This window comes from Terrapene carolina, unplaced genomic scaffold (genome assembly GCF_002925995.2).
Source record: "Terrapene carolina triunguis isolate 2854851 unplaced genomic scaffold, T_m_triunguis-2.0 Scaffold228, whole genome shotgun sequence".
In the NCBI taxonomy this organism is placed as follows: domain Eukaryota; kingdom Metazoa; phylum Chordata; order Testudines; family Emydidae; genus Terrapene; species Terrapene triunguis.
In genome coordinates this window covers 3421035-3444474 of record NW_020664579.1, presented here as the reverse complement: position 1 = coordinate 3444474, position 23440 = coordinate 3421035, and the positions used below count along the sequence as shown (strand labels likewise).

General features: G+C 50.8%; 1 protein-coding gene across 1 annotated transcript; it reads left to right on the top strand.

The window, feature by feature from the left end:
* Positions 1-6112: 6112 nt before the first annotated feature.
* Positions 6113-9905, top strand: SOX7 (SRY-box transcription factor 7). Its single transcript, XM_024208267.2, has 2 exons — positions 6113-6350; positions 7662-9905. Exons 1-2 carry the CDS (start codon positions 6113-6115, stop codon positions 8564-8566), a joined length of 1143 nt encoding a protein of 380 aa, XP_024064035.1. The 3' UTR covers positions 8567-9905.
* The last annotated feature ends 13535 nt before the right edge of the window (positions 9906-23440 follow it).

Here is a 23440-nt window from a genome sequence, read left to right as displayed (position 1 = left end):
AGGGAGAAAAAAGTGTCGTTTTTCTCAGGGAAAGGGGCTGTGGTTTGCGGCGTGAGTGTTCTAAGTGGGGTTGGCCTGCTTCTGAGCGGCAAAGCAGAGGGGAGGGATAGCTCAGTGGTTTGAGCATTGGCCTGCTAAACCCAGGGTTGTGAGTTCAATCCTTGAGGGGGCCACTTAGGGATCTGGGGCAAAATCAATACTTGGTCCTGGTAGTGAAGGCAGGGGGCTGGACTTGATGACCTTCCAGCTCTATGAGATAGGTATATCTCCATATATTTAGAGTGGCACAGGCAACTCATTGCTCCCAAGGAGTGCTGCCTATTGAGGGCCAAAATCTGACCTTGATCTGCATTGGCTGAGTGTTACCGCCTTTATCATGGATGAATTAAAACTCAAAGATGCTATTAAATGAATAGGGGTTTTTTTTTCCCAATTAACTTTGATCTTTTGTTTGTTCTCTGTATTGGACTTCACTGAGTTTCTAGACGCTAACTGTTCTGGAGGCACAAAAGGCCAGATTCCAATCTCAGTCAAAACAAGTGTAAAATCAGGAGTAACTTCTTTTTATGGCAATGAATTTACAGCAGTTAAATATAATGTAACTGAGATTAAAATCTGTCCCAAAGATTCTCTGCTTGTACAGGACGAAGTGTAAATTTCACACTAACCCAGGAAGTGTGTGCAATTTTACATACTAGAAAGTCCTTCAAAGCTGAAGTAAATCTGGGTTGTCATGAAGAGGAATATTTCTTTCACAATGGTCCAAAAGTGGAGAAAGACTTATGAAAAAGGTCTTCTCTAACTGGCCTCCATTTTTGCAAGTATAGTTTTGTATTTTGCTGTTTGTTTTATAATTAACTGCTGGTGCAAATGCTGTTAGCACTTACGCCCCAATCTACTTGATTTCCAGGTACAGTTAGGTAGCTAGCAACATAGATGCAGTGCAGTGTCCTGTTGAAGTCAGCGGGGCCCCATGTGAGTGCAGGATTCTGCTCCCGCAGAGCACAATGCCAGAATCAAGGAGGTAGCTATTAAAATGTGGTGATGGCTTTCCAGGCTGCTACGGATTATACTGACATGTTCACCATGAAAAGTGCCGTTTTCACGTGGCCGTAGTGGCCTTGATGTAACTCAGAACATTAAATGTTCCTACGGGGCAGGTTTAACCACTGTTTAAACAGGGTGCGGGATGGAACTGATCTTACAAACGCAATCAAAATGTCAGACCAACAAAAATCAGCGATGCAATGTTTTCCTTCATTCTCCTGTATCCTTGCGAAGCCCCTAAAATGTGGTAGAGACGCAGAGGAAGGTTGCAGAAGAAATTCCAAGTCTCGGTCGCATTTATTCCTTTGCGTTATCGTAGCACTTAGGAGTTGCTGCCATGGACCAGGACCCCATTGTGCTGGGCGCTGTACAAACCTCGATCTATCTACTTGCATGACTACGGCCCTACCACGTCATGGCCATGTAAAAGATGTGGACCGTGAAATAAGCACTTGCCCATGAAATCCGATCTCCCCATGCTGCTGGGAGTGTCCCAGCCGGCTCCTCACTGCTAGTCCAGGCTGGGCTGGGGAGGGACAGGACTTGTCCTTCCCCCGCACGGCCACTCTCGATGGGGGAAATCGGAGCCACCTCCAGAGGCAGCGCAGAAGTGAGGGTGGCAGCAGCCCTGGAGCTGGGCTTAGAGCTTCCACCCCTGTGGCTTCTGTCAGTGTCTGGGCTCGGGGCTTCAGCACCCCATGGCATCTGCCAGGGCTCGGGCCACCTGGGCTTGAGGCTTCAGCCCCCCGCAGCTTCTTCTGGTGCTCAGGGCACCTGCTCCCTGCTTTGGAGCCCAGCTCTGAAGGCAGCACAGAAGTGAGGGTGGCAATCCTGCAAACTGCACCCCTCCCCCACACACACAACAGCTTTGGGACCCCCCAAAACCCTTTTTGGGTCAGGACCCCCACAGTTACAACACCCTGAAATTATTTCAGGTGTACACGTCTGAAAATAGGAAATTGACCAGTTTTCAAATCCTAAGGACGTGAAATTGACCGGCATGGCGGTGAATTTGGTAATAAAGTACGTTTACAGGAGTTTCTCTGGCTTAAGTCTTTAGACTTGGCGAAAATGCTCCTGCCTTTTCTACAGTGTTTGGGGCAGAGGGCAGGCAGGCGTCTGAGGTCCTGCACATGGTGTCAGCCAGAAGGGGATCCGTCAATCAAGCCACTCCTGAGAGGTGAGTCCCTGCAGATAAGAGCAGAGGCATTTCGGCTGCCCCCGTTTAGCTCCCTGTGCATGGAGGAGTGTGAGGGCATCTCAAGTGAACTGTGGCCAACCGCAGCCCACATCTATAACATGCCCCGCTCAAGGTTGCAGGCTCTGGGGCTTATCTGTTTGAAAGGCAGGCACTGAATTTTCTCTGAAATTGGCTTGGAACCCTTTTTGCTACAATTCACTATCCTCTTCGGGGTGTCAAAACTGCTGGCTTAAAGTTAGAACATAAGCATGGAATAGTGTGTGAAATCAATAGTCCGTCTAGCCCACTCTCCTGTCTTCTGGGAGTGGCCAATGCAAGATGCCCTGGAGGGAATGAACGGAACAGGGAAATTTATCCAGTGAGCCCATCCCCTGTCATCCAGTCCCAGCTTCTGGACACCAGAGCATAGGTTGCATCCCTGCCCATCCTGGCTAATAGCCATTGATGGACCTATCCTCCAGAAGTGTATCTAGTTCTGTTTTGAACCCAGTTATAATTTTGACCTTCACAACATCCCCTCGCAAGGAGTTCCACAGGTTGGCTACATTGTGTGATGAAACATTTCCTTATGTTCGCTTTAAACCTGCTGCCTGTTAATTTCATTGGGTGAGCCCTGGTTCTTGTGTTATGTGAAGGGACAAATAATGCAATTTCTCCACCATTTTTGATTTATACATCTCTGTCACATCCCTCCCAGTCATCACTTTTCTAAACTGAATAGTCCTAGTCTTTTTAATCTCCCCTCATGTGGACACCCTTCCATCCCCTAATCATTTTTGTTGCCTGTCCTGTACTTTTCCCCCATTCTAATATATCTTTTTTAAGATGGAGTGACCAGGACTGCATGATGTATTCAAAATGTGGGAGTACAGTGGATTTATACTGTAGCATTGTGATATTTTGTCTATTATCCCTTTCCTAATGGTTCCCGATTGCCACATATAAAAACTGCAGCATCTCAGATCAAGACCTCTGCAGCAACTGCAGTGTGCAAACTGCATCAGTGAGACCTGTGCATGTTCCCTGTTAAATTACTATTGAGGAACTAACTGCACACTTGCAATGTATACTGTAGACTGACAAGAATCGGGTAAATGAGTCCAGGACATATTTGAAGGGAGAGCGCAGTCGCTACCGGGAGTTACAGGCTGCACATGTAGAATTCCTCCCCGGAAGTTTGCTGTGGCTGTCTATCTAGACCAGACCCCCAAAACGCAGATTAGGGGAATAACTACCTCCTTGATTATTTTTTAAAGGAATTTAAAAATCTGGCTTGACATCCAGGAAATCTCCTGTGCCTTTTAGATTTAAGAGAAGTTGCCTTCTTGTTGTGTTCTCAGATAACAGAGACTGAGATCAAACCCACTTGTAAATAACTAGATTTAATCAGTTTCCCTTGGAAAACGTTGATGTTTAAAAGTATTCTGGTTACCGAGAGAGCCTCACAAGGGCAGTTGCTTTGCCAGGGTGTTAGAATAACTTCGCGCAACGTTTCTCTAGCAATTCTGCCCCCACAGTACGTCGTAATACACTTCTGAGTTTAACAGCTCGAAATAATTTCAGATGATGTACAGAGGATCAGGAAGCGGAGCCGGATCTTGGTCCCGCACAACACGTTTACGCGCCACGCTTTAGAGCACCTTTAATCTGGCAAGTGTCAACAGAACCTGAGACACGTGTTTGAAATCGCCCTGTCTGCGGTCCACCTGTCCAAACACCCAGGTCCCGCTGGGACTCTCTGTGCAGAGCAGCCAAACGATCTCCCGACACTTTGAAACGCCTCTAACCCCCGGCTGAAGGAAATCCCTCCCCAGCTCGGCTGTCTGGCAGCACAAATAGGAAATCCACCATCGTTCAAACGGGAGCCGCTGAAGTGCTGTAAGTCATGTCAGGGGGTCAGAGTCATAAAGGAACCCAGGGCCTAACTAGAACCGTTTCAGCGCGGGGGAGGCGCTGGCTTTCATTTCTCCTGACACCGCCTAGCCCCAGAGGAGGCCAGGATTTCAGATTCCTTTGCAGGCTGGGGTTGGCTGCACCTCGGTCTCTGGTGCAGGGTGGGGGAGAGCTATTTAGACCCCACCGTTTCTGGCTGAAACTTTCCAAACACTTCTTAAAACTCATCCCTAGTTCTCTGTCCGACAAGCAGCACCTGCTGTTGGCTCTTGGGTTTTTGTTGTTGTTGTTTTAAGCAACATCTTTGGAGTGATGAGATTTTGACTTGACACATCCTGGATTTCCAACCAGGTGATGCGCAGGGGTGCAAAATAGCAGGGGGTTGTCAAGGAGACAAACTTTTACACCTGGAGGGGGCGCGGGCGGGGTGACAGCGGCTGGATTGTTTAAAGGGCAAATTCATGCTTCTGGAGAGAGAAGGGGGGATCTGTAGTGTTGGGGGGACCAGGGTGTGTCTTCCTTTCTTTTAGGCGTGTTGGGCTTTTCCTGCCTCCCTGAGAGGCCCTTCTTTTGATGTGGTCCAAGTAGGGTGCCCAGATGTCCCGATTTTATAGGGACAGTCCCAAGTTTTGGATCTTTTTCTTATATAGGCTCCTATTACCCTCCCACCCCGTCTGGATTTTTCACACTTGCTGTCTGGTCACCCTAGTCACAAGTGTCTTGGAAAAGCGGGAGCCTGGGCTTTGCTTGGGCCATTTGTGGGTAACAAAACCCAGGTCGCCTTCAGCCCCCTTTTGGGGGCGTTGCCCCTTGGATTCATTATTTACATGGTGAATCTGAAGCTCACGCGAAGTGTATCAACATCTCGGTCGCAAGTCGCCCAGCAACAAGGGCTGCCGGTCTCGGACTGGTTAAAGGTCCCTATAAGGCTGTCAGGTGCCTTCATCTGATTTCTGTTTGGCTGCGGCCCGTAGGCGTCCACACTGCGGCTCTGCGGAGATTTCCTCGGGTCTGGGGCCCGCCTGACCAGTCGGAAACAAGCACTGTCAGACAAACCCCCGCACGGTCTAGTGGCTGGGGCAGCGGGGGCTAGGGCCTGAGTGGTTTTGCAGCTGATTGGCAACTGGACCTTGGTCAAGTCACGTGGCTGCCACGTGCCTCAGTTTCCCTATATTGCAAGTAAAGGGTAATGTGATCTCTCCGCTTTACAGAGGGCGGTGAGATCTTGGGATCAGAGGTGTGTGTGTGTGTGTGTGTGTGTGTGTGTGTGTGTAAACCAGGCCTTTGTCCTTTTATTATGAATTTGCAATCAGACTAAGGCGGGAGAATTCAGATCTTGTTGAAAGCTCAGCGTCTTCTTTTCTCCCCTCTTTCAACCAGAGCTGCCCAGCGGGGCACACATCGCAGGCTGGAGTAGCCAGGTGGCTGGATGTTGAACCTGGACGCTTGCCCCCCTCTCCCCCCCCATCACCAGACTTGCTCTGCGGCTGACAGGTGGAGTTGGAGCCTTGCTCGCTTGGTTGCCATTGTCCCCTGGGGGCAGGAGAAGGGCGCCCCGGGGCGGGGCGGGCGCCCCAGCAATCCGAGGTGGGAGAAGCAGCTGGAGGAGGGATGGGGGGGACGGGCTGGAAGGCCGGTGCGGGGGGGTCCCCCCGGGGGCTGAGCCAGCCCCTCTGCTGCGGGCAGGTTGCAGGGAGAAGTTGCTCACAGGCCTCCTGGCTGGGGCGCCGGAGTTTGAAAACAAGGAGGAGCCGCAGGCACCTTCGGTGTCATTGGAGGAAGCTTCTCCGAGGAGCTCATAAATACAGCGCCCGGGCAGCAGGGTGCAGCTCGGCCGGGGGCCCCCTGGATTACGGTGCCAGAGGGAGGGGGGGACAGCCAGGGAGCCCCGGGCGCTGCAGGGGGGACTCGGAGCCAGGCGGCGGGGAGCGGTAGGGGGCCAGGGGCGAAGCGGGGGGGGGTGTCCCGGCCATGGCTTCCCTGCTGGGCTCCTACCCGTGGTCCGAGAGCCTGGATTGCTCCGCCCTGGACGGGGAGCTCCCGGAGGGGCTCTCCCCGCCGGCCGCGCACCGCTCCCCGGGGGAGAAGGGCTCGGAGCCCCGCATCAGGAGACCCATGAACGCCTTCATGGTGTGGGCGAAGGACGAGAGGAAGCGGCTGGCGGTGCAGAACCCGGACCTGCACAACGCGGAACTCAGCAAGATGCTCGGTGAGCCGGAGCCCCCAGGCTGCCCGCGGGGCCGGCGGCCCGGATCCATCCCCCGGTGCCCCCTGCGCTGGGTGGCCCCGGAGAGGGAGGGAGGGGGGGGGGAAGCCCACGCTCCTGCCCCCGGCCTCGACCCTAACCCCGGCCGCCCCCTGGGACCTCCCCTGCCGGTCTAGACTCGGGTATCCAAACACAAGCAGGTGTTCGCCTGGCTCAGACACAACACCCCGGGCAGCGCGACTGGCCGGCCCCGGTTGTGCGCTTGGTCTCTCCGATCCTGGCTGGGTTTGGGGGACCCGGCTGGGACTCCGTGGCCGGAGCAAAGCGGGGACAAAGAAGTCCCCGACTCGCGTTGTTTTCCGGCGTGAAGTTGTCACGTTGTAGTAGTTTTGCGAACTCTCCGATCCGCCCCGTTCGTTAGACCCAGGAGGCAAAGAGCCAGTGTCTGGGCCGGGGGGAAACAGATCTTCAGGGCGCTGATTGTTTATGCCTCAAAACAAAGTCACTGATTTCTTTGGTCTTTTCTTTTCCTTTCTCCAGTTTTGTGATTGGAGGGGGAGAAATTCCCTCCCCAAACTGACCGACAGCCCTTTATGGTCCCGGGTTGCTTCCCAAAGTGCAATTAACTTGTGTGAATGTGTTTTGTTTTAAAAACGTCGCATCCCTCAATGTGTCCAGCCCCCCTAGTCTCTGTGGGGAACGGGCAGATTGTTTCCATCTTCCCCCTTGGAAACTGCCACCAGCACTTGGGTCTGTTTCCTTTTATGTCGTGTTCTGGGGCTCGAGGGCAGGAGATAAGTTGCCCGCTTTGCAGAAACTCGGCTTGGTCTAGTTACAAGACCCAGGGGCTTTCTCCGCAGCTTGGGCAGGGCTGCGAGTCAGGGAGCCGCTGATGAAAGCGGTTGTTTAAAGAGGAAAGGGAATACCAGCCACACATGGCTCTATCCCTCCCACTCCAACCTCTTCATTTTTTGCTATCCTGGGGGTGCCCCACTCCCTAGAGCTGTAGGATTCATGCACTCCCCTCGACCTTCATTTTTTGCTATCCTGGGGATGCCCCACTCCCTAGAGCTGTAGGATTCATGCACTCCCCTCGACCCAATATTTTGTATAGGGTCATATAGCTGTACTGAGGCCAAATCCCAGTTCCATTGGATTCAGTGGGTGTTTGACCATTGTTTTCTCCAAGACTAGGCTCTGTCCCTTGGTCCCAGCCAGCGCTCTCTGGGTGCTTAGGGAAACAGACCCGCCATGCCCAGCGCAGATGCCACAGCTGTGGATTCTAAGAGGATTTTTGTTCCTTCCTTGTTGCAGGCAAGTCCTGGAAATCTCTGAGCCCTTCCCAGAAGAGACCTTACGTGGAGGAGGCGGAAAGACTGAGGGTGCAGCACATGCAAGATTACCCCAACTACAAATACCGGCCCAGGAGGAAGAAGCAGGTCAAGCGGATCTGCAAGCGGGTGGATCCAGGCTTTCTGCTGGGGAACCTCGCCAGGGATCAGAACTCGGTGCCGGAGAAGCGGGCCTGCGGCAGGACAGTGGGGGGAAAGGAGGGGCAGGGTGAGTACTCGCCTGGCCCGGTATTGCAGAGCATCAGGGGCTACAGGGAGGCCCAGGCCAGCAGCAGCAGCAGCACCAACATGGACACCTACCCCTACGGGTTGCCCACCCCGCCTGAGATGTCCCCTTTGGATGTGATAGACCCTGAGCAGAGCTTCTTCTCCTCCCCAGGCCCGGAGGAGCATCACCACCCCCATATGACTGGGGCCCCTTACTCTCCAGAGTACTCCACCAGCCCCCTCCAGTGTAACCACCATCCCCTTGGCCCCATGTCCATCCCTCAGCCCAGCACCTCCATGATCCCCCCAATCCCCAGCTGCCCCCCTCCTCCTCCTCCCACCTACTACACGCCAGCCTTCCACCCCATCCACTCCCCCAACCTCCAGGCCCATCTTGGTCAGCTCTCCCCGCCCCCTGAACACCACGGCTTTGACAGCCTGGACCAGCTGAGCCAAGCAGAACTTCTGGGGGAGATGGACCGCAATGAGTTTGACCAGTATCTCAACACTCCCGGCCACTCAGACCACAGCGAGATGATAATCAATGGACACGTCCAGGTGTCTCAGGTTGCAGGTGGCTCGCCCTCTACAGAGACTAGCCTCATCTCCGTCCTAGCAGATGCCACTGCTACCTACTACAACAACTACAGCGTCTCCTAGGCCAGAAGGAGCAGGGCCTGTGGACTGGCCGAGGACAGACCCTACAGTATTATTGGCATGGCTCCATGTACACAACAGCTGGTGGACACCTCGCTCCTCACCTCAGGGTTGCCAAGTCAGAACTGAAACGGTTTTGGAGCCTCCTTTCTGTCCTAGGTAATGGATTTTGCTTCTCAGACATCCACTGGCATCAATATTAAGTATCCTGCTTTAAAAGGTATTTGATATCCTGCTTCAGAAAAGGTCTGTGGTCAAGTCCCTTTTCCAAGCCAGCTGGTCACTGGCTACAGTCCTCCTACCAATTTATTTTATAAGCATGACAAGTCTTTGGATGGTGGGTCTGATTTTTCAGTGGCACCGGGGCCCAGCTCCGTAAAGGTATTTAAGGTCCTAATTTCCTGGATCTGGGCCAGAGCTCCCTCAATTCCAGCTGGATCCCATGGGGGCTGCAGATTCTCAGCTCCTCTGAAAAATCAGCCCCTGAGTCTTGTTCTGTGTAGCACTATGCCCTTGTGGTAGGGATGGGGGGGAAAGCAAAGAGGTGGCAAATGAGTTAACGTAACCCTCTGATCAGTGTGTGCCGCCTTCTGGGCCTGCTGGAGTGACTCCATTACTGTCCCTACCTACAGAACCTGGCTCTTCAAGCTGTAGTCACTAGTTCAGTAATGCAGGTTTCCAGTTCCAGTATTGGCTAAGATGGTGGCTGTCACAACCAGCTCTTGCTGTACAGAGAGAATACGATCAGGGGATCATGAATGTCCTGTTCTCACGTAATTACCCTACGTGACGAGCTTTAACCGAAGAGAGCTCTGAGGCGTTCATTCATAGCCGTGTGTGTTTTCTGTTGGCCTGGTCTTGCATTCCCTATGTACTCAACAGTTTCACGGAAGTGGCTGGGAGTTTTTGAGTGTGCACTAGCATAAGGAATGCAATTCCGGTGAAGTCACTGGACTTGCAGTCCCTAGTGCCAGCAGTGTATTTGGTCCTGTGTATGCAAAGGCATCTATTCTAATCTGTTGCACCCACATAGCCCCCCTCTGTGCCTCTTTGGCTCCTGAAACTTTTTGTGGATTTCAGTGGAACTCTGAGAGTGTATGGAAGGAAAGATCAGACCCAAGAAAGGAAAGATCTGGCCCAGGGTGGAACCCTGATGTCATTCCCACCCCCCACCCTGAACAACTTGAGTGGGAGAGGAGGGTCACAATAACTGGAACTGTGGTGCGGTGACACAACATGGTCTTGTGATAATGGACTGACTGCTAGCTGCTCCAGCGGTAAGGTTACGGCTCAGCTTCTGTTTGAAGCTGAATTTTGCGCACGCTATAAAATTCAGCTTGACTTCTCTAGGCTCTGATCCTGCTTTCACTGAGTTAAATGGGAGCAAGATCGGTCCCTGCCTGAGTCACTACAAGTAATTTCCCATGTACGTAGCCATGCTGGTGGCCTTCGTAACAGCTACTCCGAAGGCCAAGAACCTGAGTAATATCCCATCATGTCCCCTTTACCTGCAGCCACAGCTGGAAAGAATTTATTGTGATGAGCACTTTGGAAAAGAGGTGATACGTAGCAGACACATTTGTATCAAGCATCATTTGAAGGCAAATACTTAATGTTTAGAAATGAAATGCCCATTCCTCTTTACGTCAGTATATTATTGCTTGTAATAAAGCTGTACATCGATTTGTATGTTCCATTATTTCTCCGTCATATTTTGTATTGCTCTTTTTTCATAAAGATGACATTTTATTTTAAATCAGTTATGTATCATGATTAATCTTAGGGTTACTGTATGACATTTGGTTATGATTAGTTAGTAGCATGGTTATGATTTTCTGGTTTCAATCTTGAGTGCATAATTAATTGCAAATGATAATATAATTGCAAATAATACTTTAAAAAAACCACAACTTTTAAGCTAACACTTTCCATCTTTTTTTGTGTGTGACTCTTATGCATTTTGAATGCGTGTAGATATGAGTTCGCATAAAATATTTAATTTAAATAAATATGTTTTTATACAATGACTGTTTTATCATTTAGATTGCTGTAGTTCTGGACAAAACTGTTCAAAGGGGAAGCATTTATTGTGCTTGATGTTGCATTGGGTTTTTTTAATTTTCAGCCAAACTTTTCTACATCTGTTTTTTTTTTTTTTTTTTTAAATAAAAAGGGCCTGTGGCTATCTTTAAAAATTGTGTAATCCGGGACGAATTTAAGTCACAATTTGAAATATTTTTTTCCCTTCCCAATGTATCAGTGGAAGTCTCTTTAAAGGTCCTGATTGTGCATTCCTGCTTATCCAAAGCGCCCTGCGATATCAGAGTTTTGTGTAGGCGAGGATTGCAGGATCTAATCCAGGCACAATTCGGGGGCCCACTGAAGTTAACGGGGAATTTGCCATTGACTTGGCGTAGGAGTGGACCTCAAAATACGTGGACTGTTTTGCTGAGTATAATATGAGTCTATAGGGCATGATTCTTATTTGCACTAAGGACACTTTACACTAAACATTTACACCCCTTATGAGCCCTCCTTTTCATTGCCAGAGTGATGTAAAGGGGCCTTGGTGTAACTGAGAATCAGGACGAATAGTCTCAGAAGGTGAAGTTGTGGGTGTGAAATGTAAGACGTGTGAAAGAGGGGAGGTAAGAAACGCAGTGGTGTATGATGGATGGGTTTCAAATTGTAACTCTGAGGCCTGGTCTACACTTACCCCCCAATTCGAACTAAGGTACGCAACTTCAGCTACGTGAATAACGTAGCTGAAGTCGAAGTACCTTAGTTCGAACTTACCTCGGTCCACACGCGGCAGGCAGGCTCCCCCGTCGACGCCGCGGTACTCCTCTCATATAGCTGGAGTACCGCAGTCGACGGCGATCACTTCCTGGTTCGACTTATCGTGTCCAGACAAGACGCGATAAGTCGAACCCAGAACTTCGATTCCCAGCCGCCGAACTAGCGGCTGGGTGTAGACATACCCTGAGACATAGGAGGTGAAGAGCTCTACAGACAGAGCCAGATTCCTCTCTACTCAACTGGTGTAACAGATGAGAGTTTAGCCCTTATCCCTCACCTGATCCTGCAGGCCAAACCTACAGCCCATTCATGCAAAACTTTACTTGAACCTTTGCCTTGTAAGGACTTTGAAATCGAGTCCATGGACTCATATACCTCTGTAAGGCCTCTTTCTTCCCCTCAAATCCACGGGCCAGGAGCCAGTTTTCCGAGACATCTTGTGATGGGTGACCATGAATTCTGAGAGGAGTGAGTCTTGGGGGAGTCCAAACTAATCAATTTCACCGGCTTTATATGCTCCAGACCAAGCATTCTCATGATGCCCTAATATCTATACAACGAGGCCAGAAGGGTGACCGACCCTAAGGAAAGCTACCTAGAAATCCCTCGCTCACTGACACAGCCTCTTCTTTTGTTTCTGCTCCTTAGCATACACACTTCTGTGGCTATGATGCGTCTGTATTGCTCAAGTGAGTTTTGATGGGTATTAGCGACACAATATACTACACTCAAATTCTGTGTACGTGGTATAGAGGGAACTATGCCAAAGGAGCATTTTGCACATTCAAGATGTTTTGCGACCATGAGTGAATTAACCCTCACAATCCTGCAGAGTTGATGTTCCTAACCCCTTTTTACAAGTTGGGAAACTGAGGCATAGCGGAATTAAGTAATTGGCCCAAGGTCACATAGCGAGTCAGGAGCAGAGTCAGTACTGGGTCCTACATCTCCAGACTCCTATTTCCATGCTCCAACCACAATACCAGGCTGCCACTCAGATGATAGGGATGACTTCAAAGCACGAGAACAGCAGAGCCATAAAAGGAAGTCTCCATTTATCAAATGTGGGATAGATTCCGCATTCATAGGGTAGCTTGGAAGTGAACTCAAGCTGCAAATCCAATCTGGATTTAGTTTTCAAATACCCCCAACTTTCGGGGCTTCTTTGATTCAGGAGTTCTAGTCAGCTCCTGGGAAAGAGAAGAGGGTGCATGCAACATTCAAAATGTAGGGTGAGATTTTCAAAAACAAAATTTCCATTGCCTTGCGAGGTGACGTCTGTTCCTGGGTCAGATGGGTGCTTCTGCAAATCCCACCCCACTGGCCCCATTGAAAGTCAGTGGGGTTTGTACTTCTAAGGCACCACCTAAGTGCTTTTTGAAAATCCCCCATGTAGTCTTTCAGCTGAAGTAGTGAGGGCTCATGCATTTAGAGCTGGAGATTGCAGGTTTAAATGCTGCGAACAGATCCAGCAGGGTTGGTTATAGTAGTATCCATACTAGGGTGACCAGACAGCAAATGTGAAAAATCGGGACAGGGGGTGGGGGGTAATAGGAGCCTATAGACCCCCCAGGTTTAAAACAAATAAAAGGAAGTTCTTCACACAGCGCACAGTCAACTTGTGGAACTCCTTGCCTGAGGAGGTTGTGAAGGCTAGGACTATAACAGCGTTTAAAAGAGAACTGGATAAATTCGTGGAGGTTAAGTCCATTAATGGCTATTAGCCAGGATGGGTAAGGAATGGTGTCCTTAGCCTCTGTTTGTCAGAGGGTGGAGATGGATGGCAGGAGAGAGATCACTTGATCATTACCTGTTAGGTTCACTCCCTCTGGGGCACCTGGCATTGGCCACTGTCGGTAGACAGGATACTGGGCTAGATGGACCTTTGGTCTGACTCAGTACGGCTGTTCTTATGTTCTTATGTTACCCAAAAATTGGGACGGTCCCTTTAAAATCGGGACATCTGATCACCCTAACCCATACCCCATCAGTATTGGGCCTCATTGAGCTAGGGGCTCAAAGCCCAGCGACAGACGTGTTCCCTGTCCCAAACAGCTTGCAATCTGATTTGATAGTAAAGTCTGATTTCTCCTCCCGTCTCACAGACAGAGTCTTGTTTCCTGAACAGAGATTGTGTAATGACAACCGAGGAGCGTATCACCAGAGGCCTACATTAGGAGTAGACCTGTCTAAGGAGGTAAGGCTAGCAGCGCCCCCTAAAGGTAGTCTGGATCCCTAGTGGGTGCAAGGATGCAAAATGAAAATTGGTCTCACAGCCCAGCGACGGTACAAACAACAAACATGCACCAAAGCCTTGCAAGGAAATTAGAGTTTGGGCTTGTAACAAGCCAATGAAGCTCCCATTATTCTGGCTAATCATGAGTCTCTGGGTAAGTTATAACCGTTTATTACATTATTTGTATCTAATGCAGATATTGGGTCTAATTTTCTGGGCCGCCCGGTTCCCATGGACGTCACCTGAAGCAATGGGTGCTCAGCACCTCAGAAAAATCACATCCGGTGCATCTTACCTATTGTTCTGAAGATGTAACAGGTATTTTTTAAGCCCTCTAATCCATCTTGCAGGGCAGAAGCTAGATTAATCCTTGGTTTAACTCGGCTGACTTCTGTGGCGTTACGGAAGGGATGACTTTGTCCCCCTTGTTTAACACAGAATCACGGGAGGAAAAGCAGCGTGAGTCACCCACACACCTTACTTGTAGCAGAGCTGGGCTGAATCAAAAACCTTGGACACTGGGGGAATTTGGATCTGAATTCGAACGATGGGTTTGACTCTATAATAGACAAAACTGGCACATGAGGCACACCCATGCTTTGGGGAATCTGCTTCCGGATCAGAACCTGGTCACTGGGGTGGTTTCCGCAGTGGAGAAATTCGTGATTAGTGCCATCAACCCATCTCCTGACAACGTCTTAATAGCCACAGCAAAACGGAGTTCTCTGTTTTCATCCTAGGTAGCTAACTGCAAAGTCAGCTCGCTTGGGAATTTATTTTTAGCTCCAGGGCTTCAGTGGTGCCGGAATGGCACCCCGGAGGGCACAGTCCCTTATTTACTCGCCAAACAGGGCACGAGCAAGTGGTAGCCTCCCACTCAGTCCTCCAACAACGTTTCTCAAATCAGACCTGCGGGGACCGTTTCTCCTCTTTGGGGCAGGGACTCTCGATCGCTCACTATGTGTATGTACAGCACATAGCAGAGTAGGGCTCTAATCTCAGATGGGGGCTACTGGAAAATAAATAAATAGCCATCGGACGTGGTAAGGAACATACTGCCGTCTCTAGGTCCATTCAGTCATTGGCCTCTCTGCTGCAAATACCAATGAGAGCCCACTACGAGCCTATTGTGGTGGTGGCTTTTGTGACATGGCCATCTCAGAAAGCAGCTTGTTCCACATCGATACCCTACGCGGATCTCTCTTTCCCCTGGAGCAGTTGGCCACTCTCCCCAGAACGACCCAGCGTGAGGCCTCGTCTTTGCACCAGGCTGGCGACGATTCTCCATCTCCTGCTCCTAAGATGCGTCGGTCGTCTCCTCCAGGTTGCACAGGGCGGGGAGTGAAAATGAAAATGAGCCCAGGGGGAATTCAAACCCAATCTCTACTGCAGTTTTTTGGCATAGATCCAGGGCAGGGATGGGAGCGAGGAGGAGGAGAATTGGAAAAGTCACCTATAGCCTTAGGCTGGGGTCTCAAACCCCACTGTTTGAACCAGCAGGGCAGCGGTTTTCCATACTACAGTCAAGCTGCAGTCAATATTTTTGTTGTGCAAGTTGCAATGTGAGTAACTGTGAGCAATCATGACCTCACCCTTCCCGGATAGCCCTGGAATTCAGTCCGTCTGGGAGTTAGTGTGTGTCATGCGCCTGGCCTCCCGGGAGAACTGATTTCCTTTAAATTCACAGAACAGGTGGTGATTCTTCTCAGTCTCTGAGGCCAGAATTGCTGAAGCTGAATCTGTCCTAACTCAGCCACTACGGGAAAGGAGGGGCCGCCAACCCTTTTCTGTCCCTCTTTGATTGACATCTGTCCAGATCTCATTCTGTCTGAGACGTCAGAGGAGAAAAGGTTGAGAGAGAGTCAACCTAGCTATGTGGGGGTCATTTATTGAGTATTTATTGGTGTAAAACGGCCTCGCTCTCTTGCATCCTGTGTGTTTAGTGCTGGACATGGCACAGTCCTGCCCCAAGGAGACTAGATTCTAAAGGGGGCCCGACAGTTCGGAAGCACCATATGCTGGGTTGCCTGTTGCTTGCCGAATCCCAAGTTGGGGGCGGATATTTTCAGTGGAACCCCAGTCGGCTTAATTGGAGTGGGGGGGGGGGGGGGGGGGCCATTTGTCACAGGAGGGGAAGGATTTTTAAGGTCAGGCTTGACAAAGCCCTGGCTGGGGTGATTTAGAATCATAGAATATCAGGGTTGGAAGGGACCTCAGGAGATCATCTAGTCCAACCCCCTTTGTTGGGGTCGGTCCTGCTTTGAGCAGGGGGTTGGACTAGACTAGATGACCTCCTGAGGTCCCTTCCAACCCTGATATTCTACGATTCTATGATTTGCAAGCGGCAACAGCAGCCTGGATAGCAAAATCAGTGAAGCACAGGCAGCGCCCCCACGGGTGGGAGAGGCTCTCAGCGGAGCAGTCCTAGCATTTGGAAAGGAAGGGTGGTCTTGTGGTCAAGGAGAACTGGGTACATATCCCAGTGCTGCCACAGACTCTCTGGGTGACCCCAGGCAAGTTACGTCACCTCTCTGTGCCTCAGTTTCCCCCACCTATAAAATGGGGATAAGAATGATCCCTTTCTCTGTGTTATCTATTGAAGCCTGATCTACACTGAACAAGTATGTTGGTCAGGGGTACAAAAAAAACCCCAACCCCCTGACACAGCTGTGCTGACACTCCCCTCCCCCCGTGTAGACACAGCTAGGTTGATAGGACACTGCTTCTGTCAACAGGGCTAACTTCGTTTGGGGTAGCGGTGTTCCCCATCTGTCGGTGCAGGCTGTGTCTACAGCGACATAGCTGTGCCAGTACCGTCTCCGTAGCATAGGCATACCCTTATGCTAAGCTCTTTGGGGCAGGGATTTCTCTTACTATGGGTACGTTTACACTGGAGCTGGAGGTGCAATGCCTAGCTGAAGTAGACTTACCTATGCTAACAATAGCAGTTTAGCTGCAGCTGCATGGTTGGTGGGCTGGGTTCGCTGCCCCACGTACAAGCCCGTCCAGGGTCCTTTGATCTCTGACTTCTTTACAAGGGAGTGGGGATATCACTGTCCCTATATTACAGGTATGGAAACGGAGGCATAGAGAGATGAAGGGACTGCACCGTGAGTCAGTGGAGGAGACCCCGATCTTCTGATTCCCAGCCAAGGGCCCCGCTTTATTGGACCCAGTGAATGCTGTGAATACAATGAAGTGGGATTGTTTTCTCCTTTCACTCAGAGCGGAGTCTTGGTGGGGGAATAAAACTTGTAACAGGAAGATCTTCTCTTGCTCCTGTTTGTGGGGCCACATCTCCCTGTCCCCAGGGCCGGTGTAACCACTAGGTGAACTAGGCGGCCGCCTAGGGCGCCAAGATTCGGGGTGCCAAAAAGCGGTGCCCCCCAATTTTTTTTTTACACGACTGTATTCATTTTTGAAAGTTTATAATAAGTGATGCGCCGGGGGAGGAGGAGAGGGGGGCGCGAGGTGGAAGTTTCACCTAGGGCGCAAAATGTCCTTGCGCCGGCCCTGCCTGTCCCATACCGGCCCAGCAAGCCCTTTCTCCGGGAGCTCTCCCGTTCTGGACAATGAGAGTTTTCCCCCTCAGTTAGGACAGCAGGCTCAGGCCCTCCCTTGATTAAGAGGAGGGAATGAGACAAGTTCTGAGTCTTTTCCTGCTGAGCGCTGCCAATGGGAGCTGCAGGGAGTGCGGGGAGGATGTGCCCAGAGCTGAGTGTTTCCTGCCTGATAACGCCGGCCCCTCCTGCCGGATGTTATGAGGCCGGGTCCTACCTTCACGATTCAAGTAAAGGGCCGAGGGAAAGCCTGGCTGTTTATGTCAAGAAAAAATAACTTCGCCCTCCATACAATTCTGCAGCTCCCAAGTTTTCCCTCGCTAGCTCCCTCTCACCTCCCCCGGACAAAACGCTGGGAAAATGAAAACAGGCCCAAAGACACAAAGCAGGAGCTGGGTGCCAATGGAGGAAAGGACAGAGGCGCTCCTTGAAACGTGCAAATGGTGGGCCCCCTCCCTCATAGGGTGACCAGACAGCAAATGTGAAAAGTCGGGACGGGGGGAGGGGGGATAAATAGGAGCCTATATAGGAAAAAGACCCAAAAATCGGGACTGTCCCTATAAAATCGGGACATCTGGTCACCCTACTCCCTCACTGTTATGAAGCAGAGGTCGGGCAGAACAGGAGTCTGGATTTGAATGCAATGGGCCGGACTCCACACTCAGTTACTCTGGTATAAAACTGGAGTCACTTTGCTGAAATCAGCTGAATTACTCTGGATTGACCCCCATGTTAACAGAGAGTGTGATCTGCCCCCACCCCTTTATAATGGGGTGAAACCAACACCCCAATCTGATCACTCCTGAACTCACGGGTGTGAAACCCAGATTCCAATGGGCACTTTCCCAGCGATTGGAGTTCAGATTCTGTTGCAGAAAGAGGCTTAGGCTGTGACCGCTGATCCCAACCCAGAGCCAGGGCTGGAAATTGGCTTCAGGCCCATCTCTGAGATAAAGGACCTCAGTAACTAATAAGCAAGATGCGAGTGGGTGACAGAAGCATTGTGGAGGGATGGTGAGTGGGGAACACTTTTCTGGGAGGTGTTAAGCAGGGCAAGCCAGCTGGTGGGTGGAGAGGGAATGGCACCCAACTCAGTAGGCAAAGGCCATAATTTCTCTAAAAATCTGTAAACACCAGCCCGGGCTGGGACCTCTCTTTTATTTGTAATTGAGCCTTTTGTGCTGCCTCTCTCTCTCTTTTATGCAGGAGGGCTGGGCTCCAGAACAAGACAGTGCTGTGAAAAGCAGAATGACACGTCTGCCATTCCTAGATGGACGTGAAATGACTTTCTTCCCACTAGGTAGCGTATGCACGGTGAAAGGCCTTGGTGTAATCGATAAAGCAGCGCGTGTGGCAAAGCCCTTTATGGTGACAGTCCTTCAGGCTTCCACTCTGGATCTCGGCGTGCTTTGCAGAGGTGAGCAGTCTCCTTAACCCTACTTCACAGGCGGGGAAGCTGAGGGGCATGGACCTGCCTGAGATCACATAACCAAGTCATTTCAGTAGGAGGGTGGTGAAGCACTGGAATGGGTTACCTAGGGAGGTGGTGGAATCTCCATCCTTAGAGGTTTTTACGGCCTGGCTTGATATCGTCCTGGCTGGGATGATTTAGTTGGGGTTGGTCCTGCTTTGAGCAGGAGGTTGGACTAGATGACCTCCTGAGGTCTCTTCCAACCCTGATATTCTATGATTCCAGAGCTGGAGGTGGAACCCAGTCCCCTGCATTGGCCCATGCCGCGTGTCCCGAAAGGGTGAAATCCTGGACCCACTGGAATCAGTGGGAGCGTTGCTGTGGACTTCAGCGGAGCCTGGATTTCACCCTAAGTGTTTTCAGTTGTACAGAGCTGCACCGGGAAGCTGTAAGATCAGAACAATGATCCGGGAAGCCTGTCTTTGGTGGACAGGTGGAACATTGCAACACACCTAAAGATAGTTAAGACCCAGGCAGACTGCGAAGAGCTACAAAAGGATCTCTCAAAACTGGGTGATTGGGCAAGAAAATGGCAGATGAAATTTAATGTTGATAAATGCAAAGTAATGCACATTGGAAAGCATAATCCCAACTATACGTATAAAATTATGGGGTCTAAATTAGCTATTACCTCTCAAGAAAGAGATCGTGGAGTCATTGTGGGTAGTTCTCTGAAAATGTCCATTCAATGTGCAGCGGCAGTCAAAAAAGCCAACAGAATGTTGCGAATCATTAGGAAAGGGATAGATAATAGGACAGAAAATATCATGTTGCTTCTATATAAATCCATCACACCCACATCTTGAATACTGCGTGCAGATGTGGTCGTCCCATCTCAAAAAAGATATATAGGAACTGGAAAAGGTTCAGAAAAGGGCAACAAAATGATTAGGGGTATGGAATGGCTTCCGTCTGAGGAGAGATTAATAAGACTGGGACTTTTCAGCTTGGAAAAGAGACGGCTAAGGGGAGATATGATTGAGGTCTATAAAATCATGACTGGTGTAGCGAAAGTAGATAAGGAAGTGTTGTTTACTACGTCTCATAACACAAGAACTAGGGCTCACCAAATGAAATGAATAAGCAGCAGGTTTAAAACAAATAAAAGGAAATATTTCTTCACACAACGCACAGTTAACCTGTGGAACTCTTTGCCAGAGGATGTTGTGAAGGCCAAGACCATAACAGGCTTCAAAAAAGAACTAGATAAATTCATGTTGGATAGGTCCATCAATGGCTATTAGCCAGGATGGGCAGGAATGGTGTCCCTAGCCTCTGTTGGCCAGAAGCTGGGAATGAGTAACAGGGGATGGATCACTTGATGATTACCTGTTCTGTTCATTCCCTTTGGGGCACCTGGCACTGGCCACTGTTGGAAGACAGGATACTGAGCTAGATGGACCCTTGGTCTGACCCCATAGGGCCGTTCTTATGTTCTTAATTTAACCCGGGGTGGGGGGAGAGGCAGAGGTCTCCCGCCCCCCTTGTGCGGCACAGAGAGGAGCCAGAAGAAAGGAGATGAAACGGCCTTGAAATACAGGAGAGGGAAGAGGGGCAGCTCCACAGCATTCTCCATCCTCCTTCACAGCTTGGGGGGCCCAGCTCCATGGACACCATCCCGGGTGCGGGGGGAGTTCTGTGGATTTGGGAGGCGTGTGTGGCAGGTGATGTGCAGCCGAATAGCAGTCAAGCGGCTGGACACAGGGTTGCGGTGAAGAATCTGGGTTTTAAAAGCATCCGGATGGAGCTTTGAACTGCCTGCAGCCCATTCACCCACGCACGCCACACACGCTTCTGCCAGCACGGCCCAGCCGCCACCTCTGAGAGCCGCTCCCTGGCCCAGCGCCGCCCTGCCCTGTTGTTATTTGCTCTCCTTTGCAGGCGCCCGTGCGCCGGCCGTGTCACTCAGCCCCGAGAGCTTCCGAGCTAACAAAACATCAGACACCTTCTGTGCGCTCAGGAAGGAAAGTGGCTCACGTGACGGGGTTAGTCAGATTTCTGTCCGCTCCTTCCCTAGGATCCCAGGCAGCAGGGAAGGCTGCTGACCAAAACCGTGTCTGAGCCCAGACACCAATGGGGATGGCAGATTCTGGCTCACCCTGCTGCCCAGCTGGCTGTTGGGAGCACACATCCAGGGGTGGCAAGGCCCCCTAGAGAACAGCTTGGCAATGCCTCCCTTCTTAACGTGCCTGGCCCAAAAATCTGTTCTTTGCTCCCATCTTCCTGCTCTGAGATCTTAAAAAATGTGGTTAATGTTTTCCTGTGAATTTCCTGCAGGTGAAAAGTGCTAGATTTACAGTCCTGTGGAGGGAAGTCCTTGCAGTAGCCACAGCTCAGGTGCAATTTGGGCAGTAGCAAGACAAGCTTCCCCTCTCTGCCTTTGAATCCTGATTCAAAACCCGTTGAGGCCAATGTAAAGATTCTCACTGACTGCAGCAGGCTTTGGATCGGGCCCCTGATGTCCCGAAGCCCTGACCTGGAGGGACCAGCTCCTGGGAAGAAGAGACATTTAATTCTCCATAGCCTGTTATATCCTTGTTTTCTTGGGCGTCATACAGTGCCAGGTAAACAGAGGCTGTTACAATGCAGACCACCTGTCTGCCGAGAAGTGCCATGAAATCCCTTCCATTGTGTGCAGTTCAGATTTGTTTCTGGCACTGATTGACAGTAGAACATTTTCTCCAAATGAACAATGGACGACGTTTGGGCTGCAGGTTCCAGCAGGAGTCGGGAATCCCCAGCTCTGCCACTTACTGGCTGGGTGACGAAGGGCATGTCTCCAGGTCTCGGTTCACCCCACGTATGCTGCGTAGGATGATGTCTGCCTCACTGAGATGCTGGGAGGTTTGAGTCGTTTGTTTGTTTAAGTAATATTCTTAAAGCTCTTAGAGATTCTTGGATGAAAGGTGCTATCAAAGGGGGAAGTATTATTGTTATTCAGTGACAACAAAACATTAAGCTAATACTTAGGGGCTATAAATACGTATCAATAACTAAACTGGGCGGGAATTAAAAACATTGGAAAGCCAGGAAACAAGTCCAGGTACAACTTAAAGAACTAACCATAAAATGTGGGAAAATAGGAAATTATAACATTATACTCAGAGATATAATTATAGGTGGCACTGGTAGCACCACTCACAGGCCCCGACTTTCTCATTTCCCCGGGGGTGCTCGAACCGTGCACCCCCCCAGGCCCTGCCCCCACTCTGCTCCTTTCCCCAAGCCCCCCCCGCCTCTTCCCGCCCCCACTCCACCTCTTTCCGTCCGCCTCACTCTTCCTGTCTTGTTCCACCCCATCCCCTGAGTGTTCCCCGCCTTCGTTCTGCCTCTTCCGGCCCTCGCTCCTCCTCTTCCCCCCCCCCAGTGCCTCCTGCCTGCCGCTCAACAGACAGCTGATCAGTGGTGGGCGAGAGGCACTGGGGGGCGGGGAAGGAGCTGATCCGCAAGGCCCGCCAGTGGGTGCCGAGTGCCCACTATTTTTTTCCCGTGGGTCCTCCAGCCCCGGAGCACGCATGGAGTCAGCGCCTATGGCCCCGCCTATTATTAAGGTTACCTGACATTTTCCATTATAAGACTCTATTTCCAACTGCTGATAATTTTGCCAAACTTCAACCATTTGGCCTGAAATTTCCCATACTGGGTGTCTGCCACAGTCTGAATTTTTTTGGCATGTTTCAGCCAAAACTTGAACGGAGCTAGCGCGAGTCTGTCCAGCCAGGCTGAGAGGCTCACTCCCAGCTGCAGTGTAGACATACCCTCTGTGACTTACCTCCCCATCTGTAAAATGGAGCCAGGACTCTGAGCCCCTCTCCCCTCGCAAGGGGTCTCAGAGCCTGGCCCTCAGCCCGAGCCTGAAATCTGCACTGCAGTTTTATAGCCCTGCAGATCGAGGCCCACATGACTGAGTCAGCTAACCCAGGCCAGCCGCTGTGGGCCTTTTATTGCAGTGTAGATACATACTCACAGACACGTGAAAAACAGCTATAAGGCTGCTTCCAGGGTACTGCCTTCCAAGGGCAGGAGTAGGGGGCAGGCCGGGATGTGGCCTGGGGGTGTGCTGGGGCTGCAGCATGCATCGCTATGCAGATTCTGGGCAGTGCTTCAGTCCAGGGTGGCTGCTGTAATGTAGACAGGCCCCCAGAGGTTTCTAAGTCACATCAGAGGCCTCTCCAGCAGCCCAGGCTCAGGGGGGCACAAAGGTGTCTCACAGCTACCTTGGTCCACATGTCCCCGTGGCTGAGTTCTGTGCTCCACCTCATGCCGTTACTCTATTCTTTGTATGGCTGTAGCACCTCCGGGTCCCAGTCATAAGTATTGCCAACCGCGTGAGCTCAAAAATCACGAGTCAGCCCCTCCAACATCATGCGATTGACCCTAAAATCACGAGATTTTTCTTAAAAAGTCAAACCATGTTTCTGAATCTGTCTTTTGACGTGTTGACTCCCCTCTAGTCCTCTGCCAAAGTCTCTGTGATGGCTTCAGGTTGCAAAGGCAGGCCTGGTTTGCACTAGAAAATCAGGTCAGTTTAAGTACCTCGGTCAGGGTACCCTAGTTAAACCAACCCAGGTCCCCATGTAGACAGCACTAGGTCGCCAGAAGAATTCTTCCGTCAACCTAGCTGCTAATGCTTGGGGAGGTGCCAAAATCCTGTGACTTGCAATTAGTTCAGGAGAGTTGTCAATGCTGCTTTCCCCTGGCTGCTTGGAGGGGACTCTCCTTCCCCACCACAACCCCTAGGCTCCTCTTCTCCTACCCCCATCACTGTCCTCTGCACCCCCTCAGCCTCCCTCCTGCCTCCACATTCCCCT

Excerpts from the sequence above, each read along its gene's own strand:
- SOX7 (XM_024208267.2), top strand. The coding sequence starts at position 6,113 with ATGGCTTCCCTGCTGGGCTCCTACCCGTGGTCCGAGAGCCTGGATTGC. Across the intron at positions 6,351-7,661 it reads GGAACTCAGCAAGATGCTCG|GCAAGTCCTGGAAATCTCTG; the intron begins GTGAGCCGGAGC and ends TCCTTGTTGCAG.